Source organism: Podarcis melisellensis, assembly GCF_964234715.1.
Source record: "Podarcis melisellensis genome assembly, chromosome: 17".
Taxonomy (NCBI): Eukaryota; Metazoa; Chordata; class Lepidosauria; order Squamata; family Lacertidae; genus Podarcis; species Podarcis melisellensis.
This window is the reverse complement of record NC_138534.1, coordinates 33,394,454-33,413,680: the sequence shown is the minus strand read 5'-3', so window position 1 is coordinate 33,413,680 and position 19,227 is coordinate 33,394,454. Positions and strand designations below refer to the sequence as shown.

The 19,227-nt window shown below is 49.0% G+C and overlaps 1 protein-coding gene and 2 long non-coding RNA genes across 3 annotated transcripts in view; 1 reads left to right on the top strand and 2 right to left on the bottom strand.

Annotated features, from left to right (window-relative positions):
* Positions 1 to 288: 288 nt before the first annotated feature.
* The window catches only part of MFHAS1 (multifunctional ROCO family signaling regulator 1), a 48,644-nt gene continuing 29,705 nt past the window's right edge, over positions 289 to 19,227 (top strand). Inside the window, exon 1 of the mRNA XM_081893839.1 lies at positions 289 to 3,925. Within this exon, the coding sequence (XP_081749965.1) occupies positions 601 to 3,925 (3,325 nt within the window). The 5' untranslated portion in view covers positions 289 to 600. The remainder of the gene's footprint in view (positions 3,926 to 19,227) is intronic.
* LOC309360555 lies at positions 14,461 to 17,168 on the bottom strand. Its single transcript, XR_014164211.1, has 2 exons — positions 16,314 to 17,168; positions 14,461 to 14,883 (listed from the first exon to the last, which is right to left on the bottom strand). It is a non-coding gene; the product is annotated as an uncharacterized lncRNA (long non-coding RNA).
* On the bottom strand, positions 18,294 to 19,011 carry LOC309360377. The gene is made up of 2 exons (XR_014164075.1): positions 18,873 to 19,011; positions 18,294 to 18,752 (listed from the first exon to the last, which is right to left on the bottom strand). It is a non-coding gene; the product is annotated as an uncharacterized lncRNA (long non-coding RNA).

Here is a 19,227-nt window from a genome sequence, read left to right as displayed (position 1 = left end):
ACTGAGGTTCTGCACCCCACATAAAGCCTGCCTCCCAACATAAATCCTGGTACCCTCCCAATATTTTATGGGGGGGCTAAGGGACCTTGGCCCCTCGGAGTTGCCTCCTTTGAGTGAGGAGGACGAGCCTCGTTGTGAGCCGGCAGCAAAGGGAAGCGAGGAAAAGCCTGCGCTCCCGGCTGGCGCGCCCTTTCCTCCTGCAAGGGCGGCTCCGACCAGGCGTGCGCTGACGTGCCGAGGGGCGGCGCTGCTGTTGCCGCCGCCGCTGCCGCCACGGGCACCTCCTCCAGTTTCCTCCCCTCAGTCCCGGCTCGGGAATCGGCCGGCGCCGCCTTGCTGGGAGCGGCCGCCCAGGAGAAAGGATGCTCCTCCGGGCGCGGCGGCGGAGGAAGAGGCGCGGCGGACGGGACATCCCTGCGGTCGCCAGCCTTGCCTAGTAGCGCAAGACGCGCGCAGCCTCCTCCATGGCGAAGCCCCGCGCTACGCTGCAGCGGCGAGGCCCGGCTTGCGGCGGGGAGCCCGGCGGCGGGGGCGGCGCTGGTGCCCGGGCCCATCTTTCCTCTCGCCTCGGTGCGCCCTAAGGACTGCGGCGGGGGCGCTATGGCCGAGACGGAGCGGCCGGAGGAAGCGGCCCGGCTGTGGCGAGACGCCGCCCTGCGCGCCGGCAAGCTGCGGAGCGACCTCGGGCAGCTGGAGCTGGGCTCCCGGGAGGAGAGCGGCCCGCAGGCAGAGCCGGAGCCCAAGTCCGCGCTGCTGCAGCAGCAGCCGCAGGAGCAGGAGCCGCCGTCGCCGCTGGAGACGCTGAACCTGAGCGGGCGCGGCCTGGAGGAGCTGCCCGAGGGCTTGTGCGCCGCCGTGGGCAGCAGCCTGAGCGTGCTCTCGATGCGCAGGAACCGGCTGGCGAGGCTGCCCTCGGCCGCCGCCCTGGGGCACCTGGCCCGCCTGGCCGAGCTCGACCTGAGCCACAACCGCCTGCGCTCCCTGCGCGACGACGGCCCGGCGCTGGCGCTCCTGCGCGGGCTGCGCAAGCTCAGCCTCAGCCACAACCTGCTGGGCGCCGGCGGCGACGGAGCGCTGCCCGACGCCTTGGGCGAGCTGCGGCAGCTGGAGGAGCTGGACTTGAGCTTCAACCGCCTCAGCCGCCTGCCCGGCGAGGCCCTGGCCCGCCTGCAGCAGCTGCGCGCCCTCGACGTGGACCACAACCAGCTCCCCGCCTTCCCTCCGGCGCTGCTGGCGCTGGGCTCCCTGGAGGAGCTGGACTGCTCCGGCAACCGGCACCTGCGGGCCCTGCCCGAGGGCATCGCCGCCCTGCGGCGCCTGAAGATCTTGTGGCTCAGCGGCACAGGCTTGGCTGCCCTGCCCGAAGGCTTGTGCCAGCTAGGGGCCCTGGAGAGCCTCATGCTGGACGGGAACCGCTTGCGAGGCCTGCCCGCCGGGTTTGGCGGCCTGCAGCGCCTCAAGATGCTGAACCTCTCCTCCAACCTGCTGGCCGACTTCCCCGCAGCTGTGCTGGCCTTGCCTGGCTTGGAAGAGCTGTACCTGAGCCGTAACCAGCTCACCCTGCTGCCCGCTGGGCTGTGCCAGCTGGGCCAGCTGCGGACCCTGTGGCTGGACAACAACCGCATCCGCTACCTGCCCGACTCCATCGTCCAGCTGCATCACCTGGAGGAGCTGGTCCTGCAGGGCAACCAGATCGCCATCCTGCCCGAGGGCTTTGGCCAGCTCAACCGCATCAGCCTCTGGAAGATCAAAGACAACCCTCTGATTCAGCCACCCTATGAGGTCTGCATGAAGGGCATCCCTTACATCGTGGCCTATCAGCAGGAGCTGGCCCACTCCCAGCCTGCCCTCAAGCCCCGGCTCAAGCTGGTCCTGATGGGCCTGAAAAACGCAGGCAAGACGCTGCTGCGGAAGTGCCTCGTGGAGGACGAGGACAGACAAGGGCATGGAGAGCTGTCCTTCGCTGCAGCCTGCAAGGACGCTGGGAGAGCTCGGGCCAAGGGGTGCTTCATGCAGACCCTAAGAGACCTGCCCCCTCAGCCTCTTTCCCCCAAAGCACAGCCACACCGCCGCCCCATTGTCGAGCAGCCAGAGGCTTCCCCTTTGCCAGCTTCGACCCTGAAATGTTCCCATTTGGGATGTATCTCCAGTGAGCAGTGGGACATGCTCTTTTACCCTTCCCCGAAAGCTGCTGGGCAGACCCAGGTGGGATGTTTTGCTGCTGAGCGGCAGGACGATGCTCCACTGGCCCCGTCACCAAAAATAAATGGGGAGGCGCACTTAGGATATTACCCTCCGCTACGGCCCATTATGCCCCCAGCTCCCTACGCAGCAGGGTTGCCAGGCAGCAGCAAAGGCATAGAGGTGACCGACTGGACTGCCGATGTGGAAAGGGGCCTGACTTTCATTGTGTACGAGCTGGCGGGAGACCCAAGTTACGACGTGATCCAGCCCTTCTTCCTCTCTCCGGGAGCCCTCTATGTGCTGGTGGTGAACCTGAGTACTTATGTGCCACAGTGTTTTTATCCCTCCGTGGGGCACTTCCTTCACTGGCTGGGGGCAAAGGTGCCACATGCCGTGGTGTGCATGGTTGGCACCCATGCTGACCTGTGCGCTGAACGGGAGGTGGAAGAGAAGTGCTTAGACATCCACCGCCAGATTTCCCGGCAGGAGAAGTGCGACTACGAGGGGCTCCAGAGTCTGGCCCAGCAGGTAGACGAAGCCCTGGGCCAGGATTTCGACCTGCGCTGCTCCAGCCCCCACGTCGCCTTCTATGGGGTGTCGGACAAGAACCTGCGGCGCAAGAAAGCTCAGTTCCAGTATTTGCTCAACCACCGGCCGCAAATCCTTTCCCCGGTGCTGCCTATCAGCTGCTGGGATTGCTGCCAGGTCCGCCGCTTGCGAGAGAAGCTCCTTTCGGTAGCCGAGCATAGAGACATCTTTCCCAATTTGCACCGGGTGCTGCCAAGGTCCTGGCAGGTGCTGGAGGAGCTGCACTTCCAACCGCAGGCTCAGCAGCTGTGGCTCAGCTGGTGGGACTCGGCTCGGCTTGGCCTGCAGGCAGGGCTGACGGAGGACCGTCTCCAGAGTGCTCTTTCCTACTTGCACGAGAGCGGCAAGCTACTCTACTTTGAGGAGCACCTCACCCTTCGGGAATACGTTTTCCACAACTTGCCCAGGCTCATTGACATCCTCAATGTCTTCTGCCAACGGGATGCCGCGGTCTTGCTCCAGAAACTGCTCGGCAATGCCCACGTGGACGAGCTGAAGGCCACACAGCTCCACCACTATGTGGAAGGCTTTTTGCTCCACGGGCTTCTCCCCGCCCATGTCATTCGCCTCCTCCTCAAACCCCACATCCAGAGCAGAGAGGACCTGCAGCTGATCCTGGAGCTGTTGGAGAAGATGGGTCTCTGCTACTGCGTCAACAAGCCCAAGTCCAAGCCCTTGAACGGAGCGACGGCATGGTACAAGTTCCCTTGCTATGTGAAGAACGAGATGCCCCACGCAGAGGCGTGGATCAATGGCTCCAACCTGGGTGGGCAGTCCTTTGTCGCTGAACAGCTGCAGATTGAGTACAGCTTCCCCTTCATCTTCCCACCGGGGCTCTTCGCCCGCTACAGCGTCCAGATCAACAGCCACGTGGTTCAGCGGTCTGATGGGAAATACCAGATCTATGCCTACAGGGGGAAGGTACCTGTCGTAGTAAGTTACAGACCTGCCAAAGGCACCCAGCAGCCAGATACTTTGTCTATCGCTAGTCATGCATCCTTACCAAATATATGGACCGCCTGGCAAGCCATAACCCCACTAGTGGAAGAACTGAATGTCTTGCTTCAAGAATGGCCAGGCCTGTACTATACTGTGCATGTCCTCTGTTCCAAGTGCCTTAAAAGAGGGTCGCCCCACCCGCATACTTTCCCAGGTAAGAATATTTTAATGCTCAGGTGTTTCTTTTGTGTGTGCGCATGCGTGCGCTACTGGGTTACTATCGAGTGTGCGCATGTAATTGCCTCGTAAGCGGGTGGATAGATAGGTGCATGCTGTCTTTCTGCAGCCGCTTGCCGCTTTGCAAGATGATGCAGGTAATCTCACCTGGAAACCTGACTACTGCCAGGTGAGAGAGGTTACCCCAGGATAAGTTTGCTTACCTATTTGTGCTCCGTGTTCCATTCTGCCAAGCAGCAAGGAATCTTTGCCCTTCTCTGTTCCCCCCAGATTTCTGGCCAGGGTTGAAAATGTCAAATTCTCCCTCGGCACTTGGCAGAACAATACAGGATTCACTTGCGCTTTGACGTAGGCGGTGAAATTCTTACTATGATGGTGCAAATAAGTCCATACAGACTATCAGAATTCACCCCCAGCGAACTCTGTTGCCATGAAGCATATTAGTCATCCGTATTTTCCAGTCAAGTGATAAGTTGGTGTTTTGTGAACATATGTGGTTAAAATGGCTGTCTGCATCTTGGCCGAATAACAGTGATACCTGGCGTATTTTTATAGCCTCACTTTGTCAGCAGCATGCACCCTTGTCACAATTATGTCACTTGGCCAAAGGATCATCTGTTCCCACCCATTGCTGTGTTTAGCATTGTGGAAAAAATCCCCCTCTGCCTTCCTTTGTGCGGCTTTTGCATACGCTGATGTACAAAAACAGCCAAAGGAACTGATTTACTTCTGCTGGCTCCTGTACGTGTTTTCATAGAGAGTTCATGTTTGTTTCTTCATTAGATTCCGTATTCTGTTCTTCCTTCAGTCAGGTTGGCAACTTCCTATATGTGCGGCATGTGTGTGCTCACATATGTTGAGGCTTTGAATCTTAACAAGCCTCCAAAAGCAACCATAGATTGCGGCCAGCCAAGTGTTTGGTATTCTCCCTGCCCGCCCACCACCCCCGCCCCTGCCTGCGACTAAATGCTGAGTATTGAAAAAAGCGGGGGGGGGGGGAGGACTTGGGAAAGCCACAATAGATGGTTGGTGGGCCTGTGTGTTGTGCAGACCTGATGAATAATATGTGGATGTATTCTTAATACTTTGGAATACTTGCAAAGCAAATTGATTTAGGGGATGTGTTTCAATCGTTGGCTTTTAAGATAAAAAATCCCCCCAATAATATCTGATGTTAGAATTTTCGTCAAAATTGCCTGTAAGTGGAGAAAACGTTAGGTGGATGTGATTGCTTTTTTGGTTTCTTAATGTTGACAGTGGCCAACAAGAAGGATTACTGCATATGGCATGTATATCCATCCCGCTTTCCCCTCAAGTCTGGTAGGTTTCTGTGTTGTTTAAATACAAATGTTGACCAGAGGCAATATTGGGGACGCCCTCTATGGGAAGCTGTGCCTCTCTCAAACCGCATCAGTCATCTTAAAGATAATGGGCCGGATCCAGCTATGTAGGTGTGCTTGTGGGAGCCAGGGCAACACATTCTGCTAGTGCAGGCCGGTCCAAATTTTCATCCCAAGTAGGCCGCAAGAGTATGGAACCAACAGGCTACACTTTGCCATGTCATGCTCCCCCCAACAAGGCCAGCTTCCCAAATAATAATAATAATAATTTATTATTTATACCCCGCCCATCTGGCTCGGCCTCCCCAGCCACTCTGGGCGGCTTCCATAGAAACCAAAAATACAGTAAAATATCACATGTTAAAAACTTCCCTGAACAAGGCTGCCTTAAGATGTCTTCTGAATGTCAGGTAGTTGTTTATCGCTTTGACATCTGCTGGAAGGGCGTTCCACAGGGTGGGCGCCACAACCAAGAAGGCCCTCTGCCTGGTTCCCTGTAGCTTTGCTTCTCGCAATGAGGGAACCGCCAGAAGGCCCTCGGCGCTGGACCTCAGCGTCCGGGCAGAACGATGAGGGTGGAGACGCTCCGTCAGGTATACTGGGCTGAAGCCATTTAGGGCTTTAAAGGTCAGCACCAACACTTTGAATTGTGCTCGGAAACGTACTGGGAGCCAATGCAGATCTCTCAGGACCGGTGTTATGTGGTCCTGGCGGCTGCTCCCAGTCACCAGTCTAGCTGCCGCATTCTGGATTAGTTGTAGTTTCTGAGTCACCTTCAAAGGTAGCCCCACGTAGAGCGCATTGCAGTAGTCCAAGCAGGAGATAACCAGAGCATGCACCACTCTGGCAAGACAGTCCGCAGTCTCTTACCTGGCTTTGGGAAGGTGGTACAAGGGGCATCAAATGTTGCCAAGGGCCGCCAAAAAGGCCTCAAAGGTTAAGTGTTGAATCACCTTGCCCTAGTGAAACAGAGCTCCCTCCAGCCCCTGGGTGCCATCCCAGATCGGCTCTGGGGTGTCTGGAGAACTCCTAGAACAGCATGGAGGACAGAGAGGGGAGATTGTTCTGTTGGGCAAGCTGAAATGTTTGCACTGGTGGAGCCATTAGAGGAGTACAACAACATGGAATTCCTCCTAAGCTATTATGCAGTCGTACACCGGCAATCCTGAAAACTGTTCAGGTTTGGTCTCCTTTTAACTGTGTCCTAGCTTGCTTTATCCCCATAGAATTCAGAAGGAGCCACTGAAAAGACATTCAGGCCCTGTTTGGATAAACGTGTCCGGGGTTCTTTTTCCCCGCTATGACACTAGCCAGTGATGTGGAGCAGAAAATAACCCCAGCAGACTTCCATGGAAAAAAATCTATTTCATGAGTCAGTTAGCAGCAGTGAATGGATGTCAGCTGATAATAGAATATTTGAAAATACAATACGTATGTGAAACTTGACCATTTCAAAGTTTTCAGCTTTGTTTACTAAATGCAGGAAAAATAAGAAAAATAATAGCAATGAATGGATGTCAAATGAAAACACAATATTTGAAAATACAGTATTTGAAACGTGAGAGTTTCTTAGTTTTCAGTTTTGTTTCCTAAATGCAGGAAAAATAAACTTGAACACACTATCTAGGGACATCTGAATTTTTTGGAGTGAAAACTGAAAATTTTATAGTGCACTTTGCCCTAGGAAAAGTCTCCTGATTCAAGCTTTTACCCGGAAAGTTTGCATCACTGCAAATGACCTTTATGCAGAGAGGCAATTAAGAAAAAAAAGATGCACTGGTTTGCTGGAATGATTTCTTCCTTAATTATGAAAGCTACTTCCACTGTTGTGGTCCCCTCTGAGCCCCAGCAAATAGTGACTCTGAGTCACTCACTGCAAGAGAGAGTTGCAAAATGACTGCCTCGCTCTCTTCCCCTAGTCTAGGTTTCAATTGTGGGAGCAGGCGAGAGGACAGCCAACACAAAGAGATTGTGGTTGCGGTGGTGACTCACAGCTTCTCTTCAGTGTGATAGCTGGAGACTTTCTGGTGATGGTTTGTTTTGAATTCATTACTTGTGTGTAACCAGTTGATACTTTCCTGCTATAGTAATGCAGACTTGAGTCAGAAACGCCGGAAGAGTATTTTTGGCAGGAGGAGCGTATGTTGGCATAAAATCAAGTCAAACTTCTGACCTTAATAAGCAATGTGTTTATGGGACTTTTCTTTCAACAAAGTACTTGGGAATGTACTTCCTAAAGATGGAGGAGGGGGGGATGAGTTAATTTTGCTCTTATTCAAATGTGTGTTTTGGCTCGTTTGCGTTTTTCTTAGACTGTGGTTAGTTTTTGACCTGGCTTGCTGCTGCTTCTTCTACATACCTGGAAGGAAGCACCAGTGGAAGTCATTTCAGAGGACTCAGTGGTCAGATTCATGACATAAAGCTTGCTCTTTCTTGCGTCTGTTAATGCAGCTGGTCCCTGTTGATTTGCAGGGTGAAGCTCTTAGGTTAGAGTTTCTGCTGTCAACATAACAGGGTCAGTCAGGGTTGCCCATAGCAAATCTGATGCAGCAAGTTCTTTTATATTGTCTCCAAAAGGTGGGACTTCACAGTTTCCTCCATAGCAGTCTTGTGATTCTGCGAGAGAGAGCAGCCAATGTCTGGTAGATTTTCTGTGCTTCTCAGTGATTTTTTCCCCTGGCGGTACACGCCGATACACAATACTGGCACCTTTTTTCAACAGCTTAAAGTAGGAGAGCAATGACTAGTAAAGGTAAAGGGACCCCTGACCATTAGGTCCAGTCATGCCCAACTCTGGGGTTGCGACACTCATCTCGCTTTATTGGCCGAGGGAGCCGGCGTACAGCTTCCGGGTCATGTAGCCAGCATGACTAAGCCGCTTCTGGCAAACCAGAGCAGCGCACGGAAACGCCATTTACCTTACCGCTGGAGCCTATTTACCGGTATCTGATACCTATTTATCCACTTGCACTTTGAGGTGCTTTTGAACTGCTAGGTTGGCAGGAGCAGGGACTGAGCAACGGGAGCTCACCCCATCATTGCGGGGATTCGAACCACCGACCTTCTGATCGGCAAGTCCTAGGCTCTGTGGTTTAACCCACAGCGCCACCCGCGTCCCAGAGCAATGACTAGCGGCTGCAAAATCATATGCTGAAGCGTTACATATGCTTCAGGTTACATACACTTCAGGTTACAGACTCCGCTAACCCAGAAATAGTACCTCGGGTTAAGAACTTTGCTTCAGGATGAGAACAGAAATCGTGCTCCAGCGGCGCAGCAGCAGCGGGAGGCCCCATTAGCTAAAGTGGTGCTTCAGGTTAAGAACAGACCTCCGGAACGAATTAAGTACTTAACCCAAGGTACCACTGTATTGACTGTGACAGAGACATCAGTGATAACAAGGGGCAATAACTGAGAAAACACAGTTAAGAATCCCTTCAGCCCAATTGTATGTTCCTGCCATTCTTAAATTTATAGTATCTTGTTAACCAAGCCAATCATCCCATAAAGAAAATGAGCATCTGTTTATGAGCAAAGTTCATTACCCCTCTCTAAAGTGCTTTCTGAAAATGGGTGCCCCCTCCAATTTGGCTTTCTAATAATTCTGCAGATAACTGCTAAACAAGATTTTAGTTTTAAGTATATGCAAACTACTGAAAATGTGAACCACACTGCAATCATTCAAGGACAAGATGAGCGCTCTGAGCCCAGAGGATACTGATTAAAGGCTCTGCTATTTTCAGGTCACCTTCATCATTGGATTAAAAACATACAGATGAAGCCATCTTACGCCAAGTCAAACCACTGGACATCTAGCTCAGTGCTGTCGACATAGACTGGGAACAACCTCCCTGGGTTTCAGGCAGGAAACATTTCCTACCTTACCTGGAAATGTTGGGGGATTGAATCCTGGGGCTTTTAAAATGCAAAGTGCATGTTCTGCCAGTGAGCTAAAGCCCTTCCTCAAGGATTGCGGGGTCAGAGGAACTCCTTCCTGGGAAGAGATTGGTGAATTCCATATACCGTATTTTTCTCTCTATAGGACGCACTTTTTCCCCTCCAAAAATTAAGGGGAAATGTGTGTGCGTCCTATGGAGCGAATGCAGGCTCCTTGGCTTCAGCGATAGCAACACGAAGCCTCCAAAGCGCAGAGGGAGAGCTCCCCCTGCGCTCCGGGGGCTTCGGGCAGCTATCCGCAAGCCTTCGGAGTGCAGCAGGAGTTCCCCCTGCACTCCGAAGGCTTGCGGAAAGCCGCCTGAAGCCTGGAGAGCAAGAGGGATCGGTGCACACCAATCCCTCTTGCTCTCCAGGCTTCGCTTCGCTGGAGAGGCGCTGCACAGTTTTCCCTCTCTGCTTGGTGCCCCTTCAGTGAAGCGGGAGGAGAAATGGAAGGGGCTCCGTTTCTCCTGCCGCTTCGCTGAAGGGGTGCTGCGCAGAGAGGGAGAGAATTCCCCCCCCCCCGTTCTCCCCCTCCTATTGTCTGGTGTGTCCTATAGAGCGAAAAATACGGTATGTTTGGTCCATGCCTAAATAGTTCAGCTGGTGAGAGACCCTTTGTTTCATTCTGAATTTCTCACCTTGTTTGGAAATGTGTTCCTCTTTCCTTTTCGAAAGAAGGAAGAAAAAATACGTTTCAGTGCATGACTACATATTACTTACAGTTGGTTGTAGTGAAGCCCAGCGGTTAGTGCCAACCGTGGTTTACAAATCCACTTAAAGTCATGGTTTCTGTTTCAGGTTTATGGTAGAACCATGGTTTATATTAAGGGTTGTGCTTGGATTGGTGACTTTAAACCTAGGTTAAGTCTGACAAGGGAAAGAGGCAAGGGAAATCACTTGGAGAGGAGCCTTGCATTTTCAAAGCTGGTGCTGCATTTAAAAATTTTAATGGGAGCCATTATTACGTGGCATTGGAGTGTTGCAGTATAGAAAACCCTAGAGCAGGAAGTGGCTAACAGTGCTAGAAACTCAGGTATAAAAGTTAGGCACCAAATAGCTCGTTAAACCAGGGTTACAGCCGCCAAAACGGAATGCCTGGTTGCCATTTTGGAGCCAGACAGCTCAAAAGTCACATTTTTCAATATGCATTATTGGTTCCTGAAAGTTACTCTGTGCAGATAAAATATACCGTATTTTTTGCTCTATAAGACTCACTTCTTCCCTCCTAAAAAGTAAGGGGAAATGTGTGTGCGTCTTATGGAGCGAATGCAGTCTGCGCAGCTATCCCAGAAGCCAGAACAGCAAGAGGGATTGCTGCTTTCACTGCACAGCGATCCCTCTTGCTGTTCTGGCTTCTGAGATTCAGATTATTTTTTTTCTTGTATTCCTCCTCCAAAAACTAGATGCGTCTTATGGTCTGGTGCGTCTTACAGAGCAAAAAATACAGTAATTTTACAGGATGCATTGCTAGTATGTGAAAACAGTCAAGATCCAAGGATCTCCAGGCATGCACCTCCAGATGTTGACGTCATGTGCCATCCTGGTGAATGGGCATCTTTGCTTCACAAGTGGCCAATAGCCAGTTGCAAAATGAATTTTGAACACTGGTGGCCTTCTAGTGTTGTTGAACTCTTATTTCCCACTATCCTTGATGTGTTAGCCATACTGGCTGGGGTTTATGGAGATGGAGTCCAACAGCCACAGGAGAGCCACAAGTTAGTTAGCACTGCCCTATGGGAACAGTGTTACATGATAGGGTCACTGTGGGGAAAGCATATTCGCCAACTGGAATATTCGCCAATGGGACCAGGGGCAGGGTGTGTGTGTGTGGGTTTTAGGAAATGGTCAGAAAAAATTATTTTGAGCACCCTGATTAAGAACGATCTTCTATGTTAAAAAGACCACCTAACTTAGCGTTTATTTAAGGCCTGAGCTTTTTATGTTGAACTTGGGGTTCCAGTTTTAGGTATGCCTTGTGAATTTAAGAACACCAGACAGCGTGATGTGACAATAAAGGAGCATGCAGAAGATTACCGATGAGATAAGCACATTTCAGAGACTCTCTTGCATACCCCATTGAGGATTTGCATTGCTGTCTTTTTACAATTGTCTCATTGTGCGCCTGAATATATTCTAAAGAATCTAATGCATGCTGTCTGAGTCACTAAATGATGCAAAGCGTGCGGCTTCCAGGATCTCCCCAGTCACCCGGATTATGGGAAGAGGAGTGGGTTAAGGAGTTAACTGATTGGTTAAGTGGTTTTTGAGAAAGTTCTGTAAAGTGTGGAATGGTTATTATAGTCCTAATCCCATTTAGTGACTAAAAGGGTAGGATTTAGGGTTCATGTTTCTTCCAGATTAATTAATTTGTGCTAAAGTCATGGAATCTTGTGAACACCCCTCTTGAAATAGGCAGATCGTTTTCTAGTGTATGTTATGTGGTTTGGCTCTGTTGAGACTCTAATAAAATTTTCTGTAAACAATTCCCTGAATTTGTGTTGCTGTCCTATGCATGTTTACTTAGTGATAAATCCTTCTGAAATCAGTGAAGTTATTTCTTGAGTAAACATGAATGAGATCTGATTGTTAGAAAACTAGCTCATAAGGGAGAAAGGTTCTAGCCTAGCCTTCAACCTGAATTGTTTTTCTACATGCAAAAAAGGTACCTGGGCAGGTATCAAAACAACATGCAGAGGTATCAAATGTGCAGGTTTGATGTGCAAAGTTACAGGATTGTTGAGAGACAGAGACATTATTGTCAACAGTTGTGATCGTTTCTGAATTAGAGCATTGTGCTCACAATTTGTTCAGATACAACAGCAATGGAGGGGTGGGGAGACAGCATTGGCCGTTATGAAGCTACTTTGTTTGTTCAACTTATGAGGAACTGCATGTTTAGGAGAAGCTACGCCTGTTTTCTCCCAAATGAAAGCAATCAATGAAGTTGTTCATAGTATATAGCTCATCTCAATCTTCAGAACTCAAGAATCCAGCCATTGCATCAGAGAGCTGACTATGAAATACAAGAAACATATTCTTTGAAAGTGGAATGGAAGAGGCATGGTACGGCAGAAGAACTAAACCTCTCCAACGAGCCTCCATAATAGGCAAATACCACTATGAGTGAAAGGAGAAGAGGTCCAGTGGTACAAAGTCCCATGCAGATGGATGCTGAGGACTAAAAATATCTAGGAGAATGCTGGTCCTGTAATGTTAAAGATGCTGCTTTGAGGTCTAAAGCTGACACTGAACTATACTGATAAGAAAATCTCTTAGTTTTCAAGAGTCTAATCTACATTCCAAATATCACATGGTACAGGGCTCTCAGAAACAGGTATGTCAAAATAATTGATCCTACACAAACTACAGTGTCACGAAGAAGACTAGATTAAAAGGTATTATAGCTTTTTAAAATGTTAAATTCAGTATTATTTTAGCATAATTTTCCCCAATTTGGAACATCAACTTCCATGTTTACTTTAAAGTGATAAACACAACACAATCCTGGAAGTCAGTCCAGTAGTATCTAATCCCAAGTAAATGTGTTTAGGAATGCAGCCATCACAGTGTTTTTTAAACCCAAGTTATGATCTTTGAAAAAGTGTTTGTTTACATTTGTAAGGTTGCACACCACTCACTACCTGCCTCAAGTACTCTTGTAAGATTAATTCTTTGCAACTCAAAATCCCTGGTGGCCTTACTAGTAATGTTTGAGCCACTGGAAGACTTCCCCGGGAGCAATTCCAGACCCCTGTGTCCCCCCTGCTCTTAGGACTTTCTCAAGTGTTTTGCTTGTAGTATGGTATCAGTTAGAAGGAAATCATACTCCAGCCTTCCACTTTAAAACAAAAGACCCTAAATAAATTTGCAAATGCCGGCACATATTTGCAATACTTAATGAGCTCGCGTTTACATTTGTGCTCCCAAACATGTCTAGTAGGGAGAGTGTAACCAGCCTTGTGTGACAGAATAGCGTCTGTTCACGGTTGCTGGGTCAAGCAGTTGCATTGTTGATCATTTGTAAGTTTCAGCAGGAAGCTGGGAGACAGCATTTCCCCTGTTAATCCCTTCCCAACCAAAACTGCACTGGCTAGCTGTTACAGCTTAACTCTAGTGCAGTGTTTCCCAACCTTGGGCCTCCAGCTGTTTTTGGACTACAACTCCCATCATCCCTAGCTAGCAAGACCAGTGGTCAGGGATGATGGGAATTGTAGTTCAAAAACAGCTGGAGGCCCAAGGTTGGGAAACACTGCTCTAGTGCACCTACCCCATCTTCAGTTGTTAAAAACATCTCATTTTCCAATAACGTGAATGAGTCTGCACAAGTATCAGGCATGTATGCTTCTCTTCATTTGCATGCCACTGGACGAGATCAGAAAGATGTCCTTTTGATTTCAAACTAACCACAGTTTCCCGTGACATCCACACTCAGAGATATCTGGTTTGACTGTAGTTAGTGAAATAAACCAGGACCAAGCATGATTTTATGTCCTGTTTTTGTTGTTATCAAATCAACTTACTTAGAGTAGGGGGCCAGGGTAATGCCATGCTGTGTGGCATTGATTGCCAACAATGCCCATATATGCCCATAGAGGCCTTTCTGACTAAGTGTAGGAAGATCCTTCTGACAATAAGAGCTGTTAGGCAGTGGAACAGACTCTCTAGGAGGGTGGTGGACTCTCCTTCCTTGGAGGTTTGGAAGCAAAGATTGGATGGTCACCTGTCATGGATGTTTTAGCTGAGATTCCTGCATCACAGGGGCGTTGGACTAGATGACCCTCGGGGTCCCTTCCAACTCTGCAATTCTATGATTCTATGAATGATGCCACTGTGGATACTCCTAGACCGCAAGCCTAAGCTGCCATCTTGTGTGCTTCCTTGGGAGGAAGCCCCACCCAATTCATCCGTGGAATTGAGCTTCATGGCTGCAACCCTAAGCATAGGAACAAAGGAAGCTGCCTTATAACTGAATTAGGCCATCTGGCTTTGCATCAATGACTGTCAGTGTCTCTCTAAGGATTTCCTCCAGCAGCCATATCTGGAAATCTGTGACCTCCTCCCTACAACACACACTCTCCACCACTGTGTTATAGCTGTGCCCCCAAAGCACACTGGCCGGATCACTGGGACTTCCTTCTAAGCAGAGTTAGGTGGGGATGATCAGGGGGGAAACAAAGGGCCAGGCTGCCAGGGCTGGAGTCAGATGCAGGTCAGCACAAAGAAGCAAGGCCAGTTGTCAGTGCCCAGTTGACTTTTTATTTGAGGAAATGAACATACAACTCAGCAACACTTCCCATTAGGTTTTGCCCCTGTGGAGCAGTTGTCAGGACTGAGGTCCCTGCCTTCTAAGGCTCCTCCTCTCCCAAGCAGTCTCAAACAGCATCTGAGCATCTCTGGCCTCTGCTCCACTCTCCTCATTATTCTGTGCGTTCTTGGAGACAAGGCTGGAGGGGAGCTTGTCGCAGGAGGAGAGAGAGACTCCCTGGATTCCTCATCAGTCTCTTGACGCCCCTCCTCTGCTTCAGCCTCGGAGTCTGAACTGCTTCCGTCCACAAGTTCTTCCTGCTCACTAAACTTTGTTGCCCTTCAGCATCCAGCTAGATTCTCCGAATTGCAGAAATTGGCCTATTTTCTTATAATGGCCACTGACACATGGCTTAAAAAGAAAGAAAGAGGAGACTAATTTGCAAATGCTGTATATAGATGCATATTTTAAAATGATTACTGCCCTACTGAGTCATACAAAGTAGACCCATTGGTTTCGGTGAGTCTGGGTATGAATTAGCTGGATGCATGATTTTACTCTTGAGTAGGACTAATGTTAGATATCACCCTACAATTTTTATAGAGGAATACTATACATCTCACTGTAGTGGGGAGAACCAGGGCCTGTGTGCATGGGCTCAGTCTTCTGCCAAGGGGCTGGCTTCTGATGGGCAGTTCCAGGGCCCCTGCTTTCCTTTACTTTTAACCCAGATTTGGAATAGACAGCCATTCAAATAGAGGTCATCAGACAGAGAACGGCCACCTGAGTTTATCCTAACCTTCTGATAGCCCTTCAGATGGACACAAGTCTTCTCCAAAGGAGGACACTGACCTGCTTGTTCTGCTAATGTGTGCATGTGGTACCAGTTGCTCTGTCATTGAGACCTTGTCCATTTTCCACATAATTTAAATAGGCTGCATTTTTTGTGTGTGTGCATGTTGCTTCCTAAACAAACATAGATGTGAAATTAGACTCTCTTTAAAAAAGCACTAAGGGAGTAGTACTCCTTAGTACCTGGGAATGCTAGGAGAGGAAGCACCCACAGGATCCAGCCTATCTAGACACACCTGGAGATGCATCAGGGGAGCATCATTAGAGCAGCAGGCACAGGGCAAAGGTTGCTTGAATTGGTCCTTAGATGCCATGACGGAGTTCAGAACCAAGCTTATTCATTGAAATCCCCACACAAAAACACTCCCATGCTGATACTTTGGGATTTGAGTGATATAGGGGAAAATAGAGGGGCATGATGGTTGCATTAGAAGTTAGCGAGGACACCGCAGGGACTTGAACCCCGTCCTGGAAACCTTGGTGCTTGAAATGGTCCTTTGGTGCAACGGTGGAGTTAAGAATCAAGCTCAGCCACTGAAGTCACCACCCTCCCATGCTAATACTTGGGCTTAAGAAAAAGGGAGCCAATTGTTATTTGGGCAGTGTGGGAGAGAGAGGCAGAGAGAGACAGAGAGAGACAGAGAGGGATAGAGTGAGTTAGCAGTTGCATTGGAAGTAAGCATGGACACCGCAGGGATTTGAACCCCGTCCTGGGAACCAGGAGCGCCGACTGCCAGTGTCTTTTGCTTTTTTTTTTGAGCAATGCAACAAGGGGAAAAGCAAAACCTGAGAGAACATTCTGTGAATGTTCTCTCAGGAAAAAGAAAAACCTTAAGAGTTATGAAGAAATCTGCTGCAAAGGGCTTCCACTTCTGACGAGTCAGGGACTGCAACCTGAAAGAGTCTTAGCAGAAAACAATGTTAGTGCAAAAAGTTGCAGATGGAACACGATAAGAGATTTCTTCCCTAGTAAATCAAGGGGTACTGACCTAAATATCCTTGAACAATGGAATACCATTTTGACTGCCATTTTTGTCTGAAGCTGGATGAGCCATTGATCTTTGTTGTTGTTGTTTAGTCGTTTAGTCGTATCCGACTCTTCATGACCCCATGGACCAGAGCATGCCAGGCACTCCTGTCTTCCACTGCCTCCCGCAGTTTGGTCAAACTCATGCTGGTAGCTTCGAGAACACTGTCCAGCCATCTGGTCCTCTGTCGTCCCCTTCTCCTTGTGCCCTCCATCTTTCCCAACATCAGGGTCTTTTTCAGGGAGTCTTCTCTTCTCATGAGGTGGCCAAAGTCTTGGAGCCTCAGCTTCAGGCCCTTGATCTAGAGGGGCACAAAAGAGACTTCAATCTCTGCCATTAAGCTTGGTATGTGGAAAGAGGAAAGATTGCTCAATGCTCACCCTTTTGTTTGTCCATTTGGCTTCATGTGTCTGGCAGCTCCTTCTGTTGGTCTGCGATCTAGAGTCCCTGGTTTATCTTACCAGCAGGTGAGCCTCAATGTGGTGACACGGAATAGGGCCTCTTCTGACAACTCTGTCACTGCAACCTGAAAGAGTCTCAGCACAATGAGTTGCAGACGGAACACAATAGAGATTTTCTCCCTAGCCAAGCAAGGGGGATTATGTCATCTTGTCGTTGCTGCTGGAAAGGCTAGTCCTTTCAGTACAGCTCCACTTGCAAGACACATTGGAGACATATTCCAGAGTTAAAGGCTCCATTTTAGGATGGGAATATACAGAAGAATCCTTTGTGGTAAAAAGTCGCAAACCGTCTTGCCGCAACCTTAAAACGAATGAGGAATCACAGAGTACCATTTTGACTAGGTATTTCCTCCCTAGTCAACAGTGGCGTAGCGTGGGGGGTGCAGGGGGGGCCGGCCGCACCAGGCGCAACATCTGGGGGTTAGGGTTAGGGGGCGCAAATCCACGGGTTAGGGGGTGCAAATTACTTGCCTTGCCCCAGGTGCTGACAACCCACGCTACGCCACTGCCAGTCAAGCAAGGGATACTCACCTAGATGTGGTTCAGTCAAAGAGTGCCATTTTGACAGTCATTTTTTCAAGAAGCGGATGAAGAGATTAAAACGGAGAGACCAGTACAAAAGCATTGCACTGAAAAAGATCACTGAGTTGTCCTCATCCAAAGACTAGTTAGTTTGTAAGGTAAACATACCTTTAAGACTTTAAAGTGTCTTAGCACAAGAAATGCAGGTGGAAAAGAGAGTTTCTCTCCAGCAAAACACGAGATGCTCACCTAGAAGCCGCCACCTTTTGAAAAGTCAAAAGTATTTAATAGTTACCTTCCTTCAACTGCAGAACTAATTTCCAGGTGTGAAGTTACTGGCAAAGGAAGCTGACTGGTTTTAAAATTGGCATTCAGTGCTGGAGGAACCAAGTTTTTTGTGTGGAGTCAACACTTTGTGTTGTCTGAGCTATGCAGCAAAAAAATAACATAAAATCCAAAAACCTTGGTTATTACCACCAGAGAGCCACGTTATGCATCAGGGGTAATCTTGCCTGGCCTGTTTCATAGTTACCTTTTGAGTTCCATTTCCCATTTCTTTTCAAAATCTTGCTGGTTCTGCTGGAAAGGCTTAGTGGAGTTGATGTTCTAGTCTGCTTCCTCATTGGATCCTCACAACAACCCTGTGAGGTAGGTTAGGCTGAGAGATAGAGCGCTTCATGGCAGAGTGAGGATTTGAACTCAAGTCTCCCAGGTCCTAATCCAGCACTCTAACCTCTCTCAGGAACTCCCCTCAGAGAAAGCACTTTCCCCCAGGATCCTGGACTTGCTATGTCCCTGAGCAGTCACTCTCCAGTCGCCATCAGCAGCTTCATCCTCAAAATGCATTATTTGCCTTTTCAGCAAGTTTTTAACTTACCTGTCTTTCTCTCCTTCCAAGGCAACCTGAGCCAACATGAAATTAGAAGGAACGGCTTTGTCCTCTCCTTGCCTTCTTTGCCCCCCCCCCCCATATGCACATTTCTAGCTTCAGCAACAAAAAACTCAAACTTCCCCTTCATGAAATGACTTCTCTAGTTGCCTTTTAAAAGAAAAGCCTTCTATTTTCCCCACTCATCTTCCCTCTTCTTTAAGCGGACTTCATATCCATGTACCCTTTCATGTGCTCCTTCTTTTCATCCAAAGTCTCCTTAGTTTGAAGTTTCCTTCATCTTCATTTTCTCTTGGCTTTTCGTTAAGTATTTTCATTTTTCTTGATTCTCTTTAAAATCTCCATCTTGGTATTTTTCTCAGTTTTTGTTTGTTTGTTTGTAAAATACGTCCACCATGACTTCTGTGACTCTGCAGGAAGAGGCGGCTTCATCTGAGTGTTGTGGGTTCTTCAGACACAACTGTCAAGAGAGGGTGTCAATGAGATGCACCTGGAAGAGACTGGGATCTTCAGCACCTTTTCTCTCTCCTACAGAAACAGAAGACCAAAAACAGCAGGTTACCTAAAGCCGTGCAGTCAAAATGCATGTTTCTCTCAATAATACACTGCTGCAGGTTTTTACTTGATGTATCAAGAGCTCTTACTCACTTTGCATCTTGGGAGTTAACAAAACAGTTCTGCCTCAGACACAGTGAACTCTGCGACGTCTGTAAAACAGAAGATCTGGAACAAAAGAAAGAGTGTTGTCCCGCCCGCAAGTGTACCTCATTGTGGACCGACACAGGAAAAGGCCTTCTCTGCAGTGACATCTCGACAGTAGAAGTTCCCTTGGAAACAGGAATGGCGGCCACCTGGCGTCTTCAGTTCCCAGCTCATCTGAAAAGAATGACTGAATGACCAATGTTGCTAAGTGCAAGCTCCTTAGGAACTTGTATATTTTATGTATTACTACATCAGTAACCTACCTTTTCTCCAGTGAGCTCATGGCGGTGTGATCGTCCTT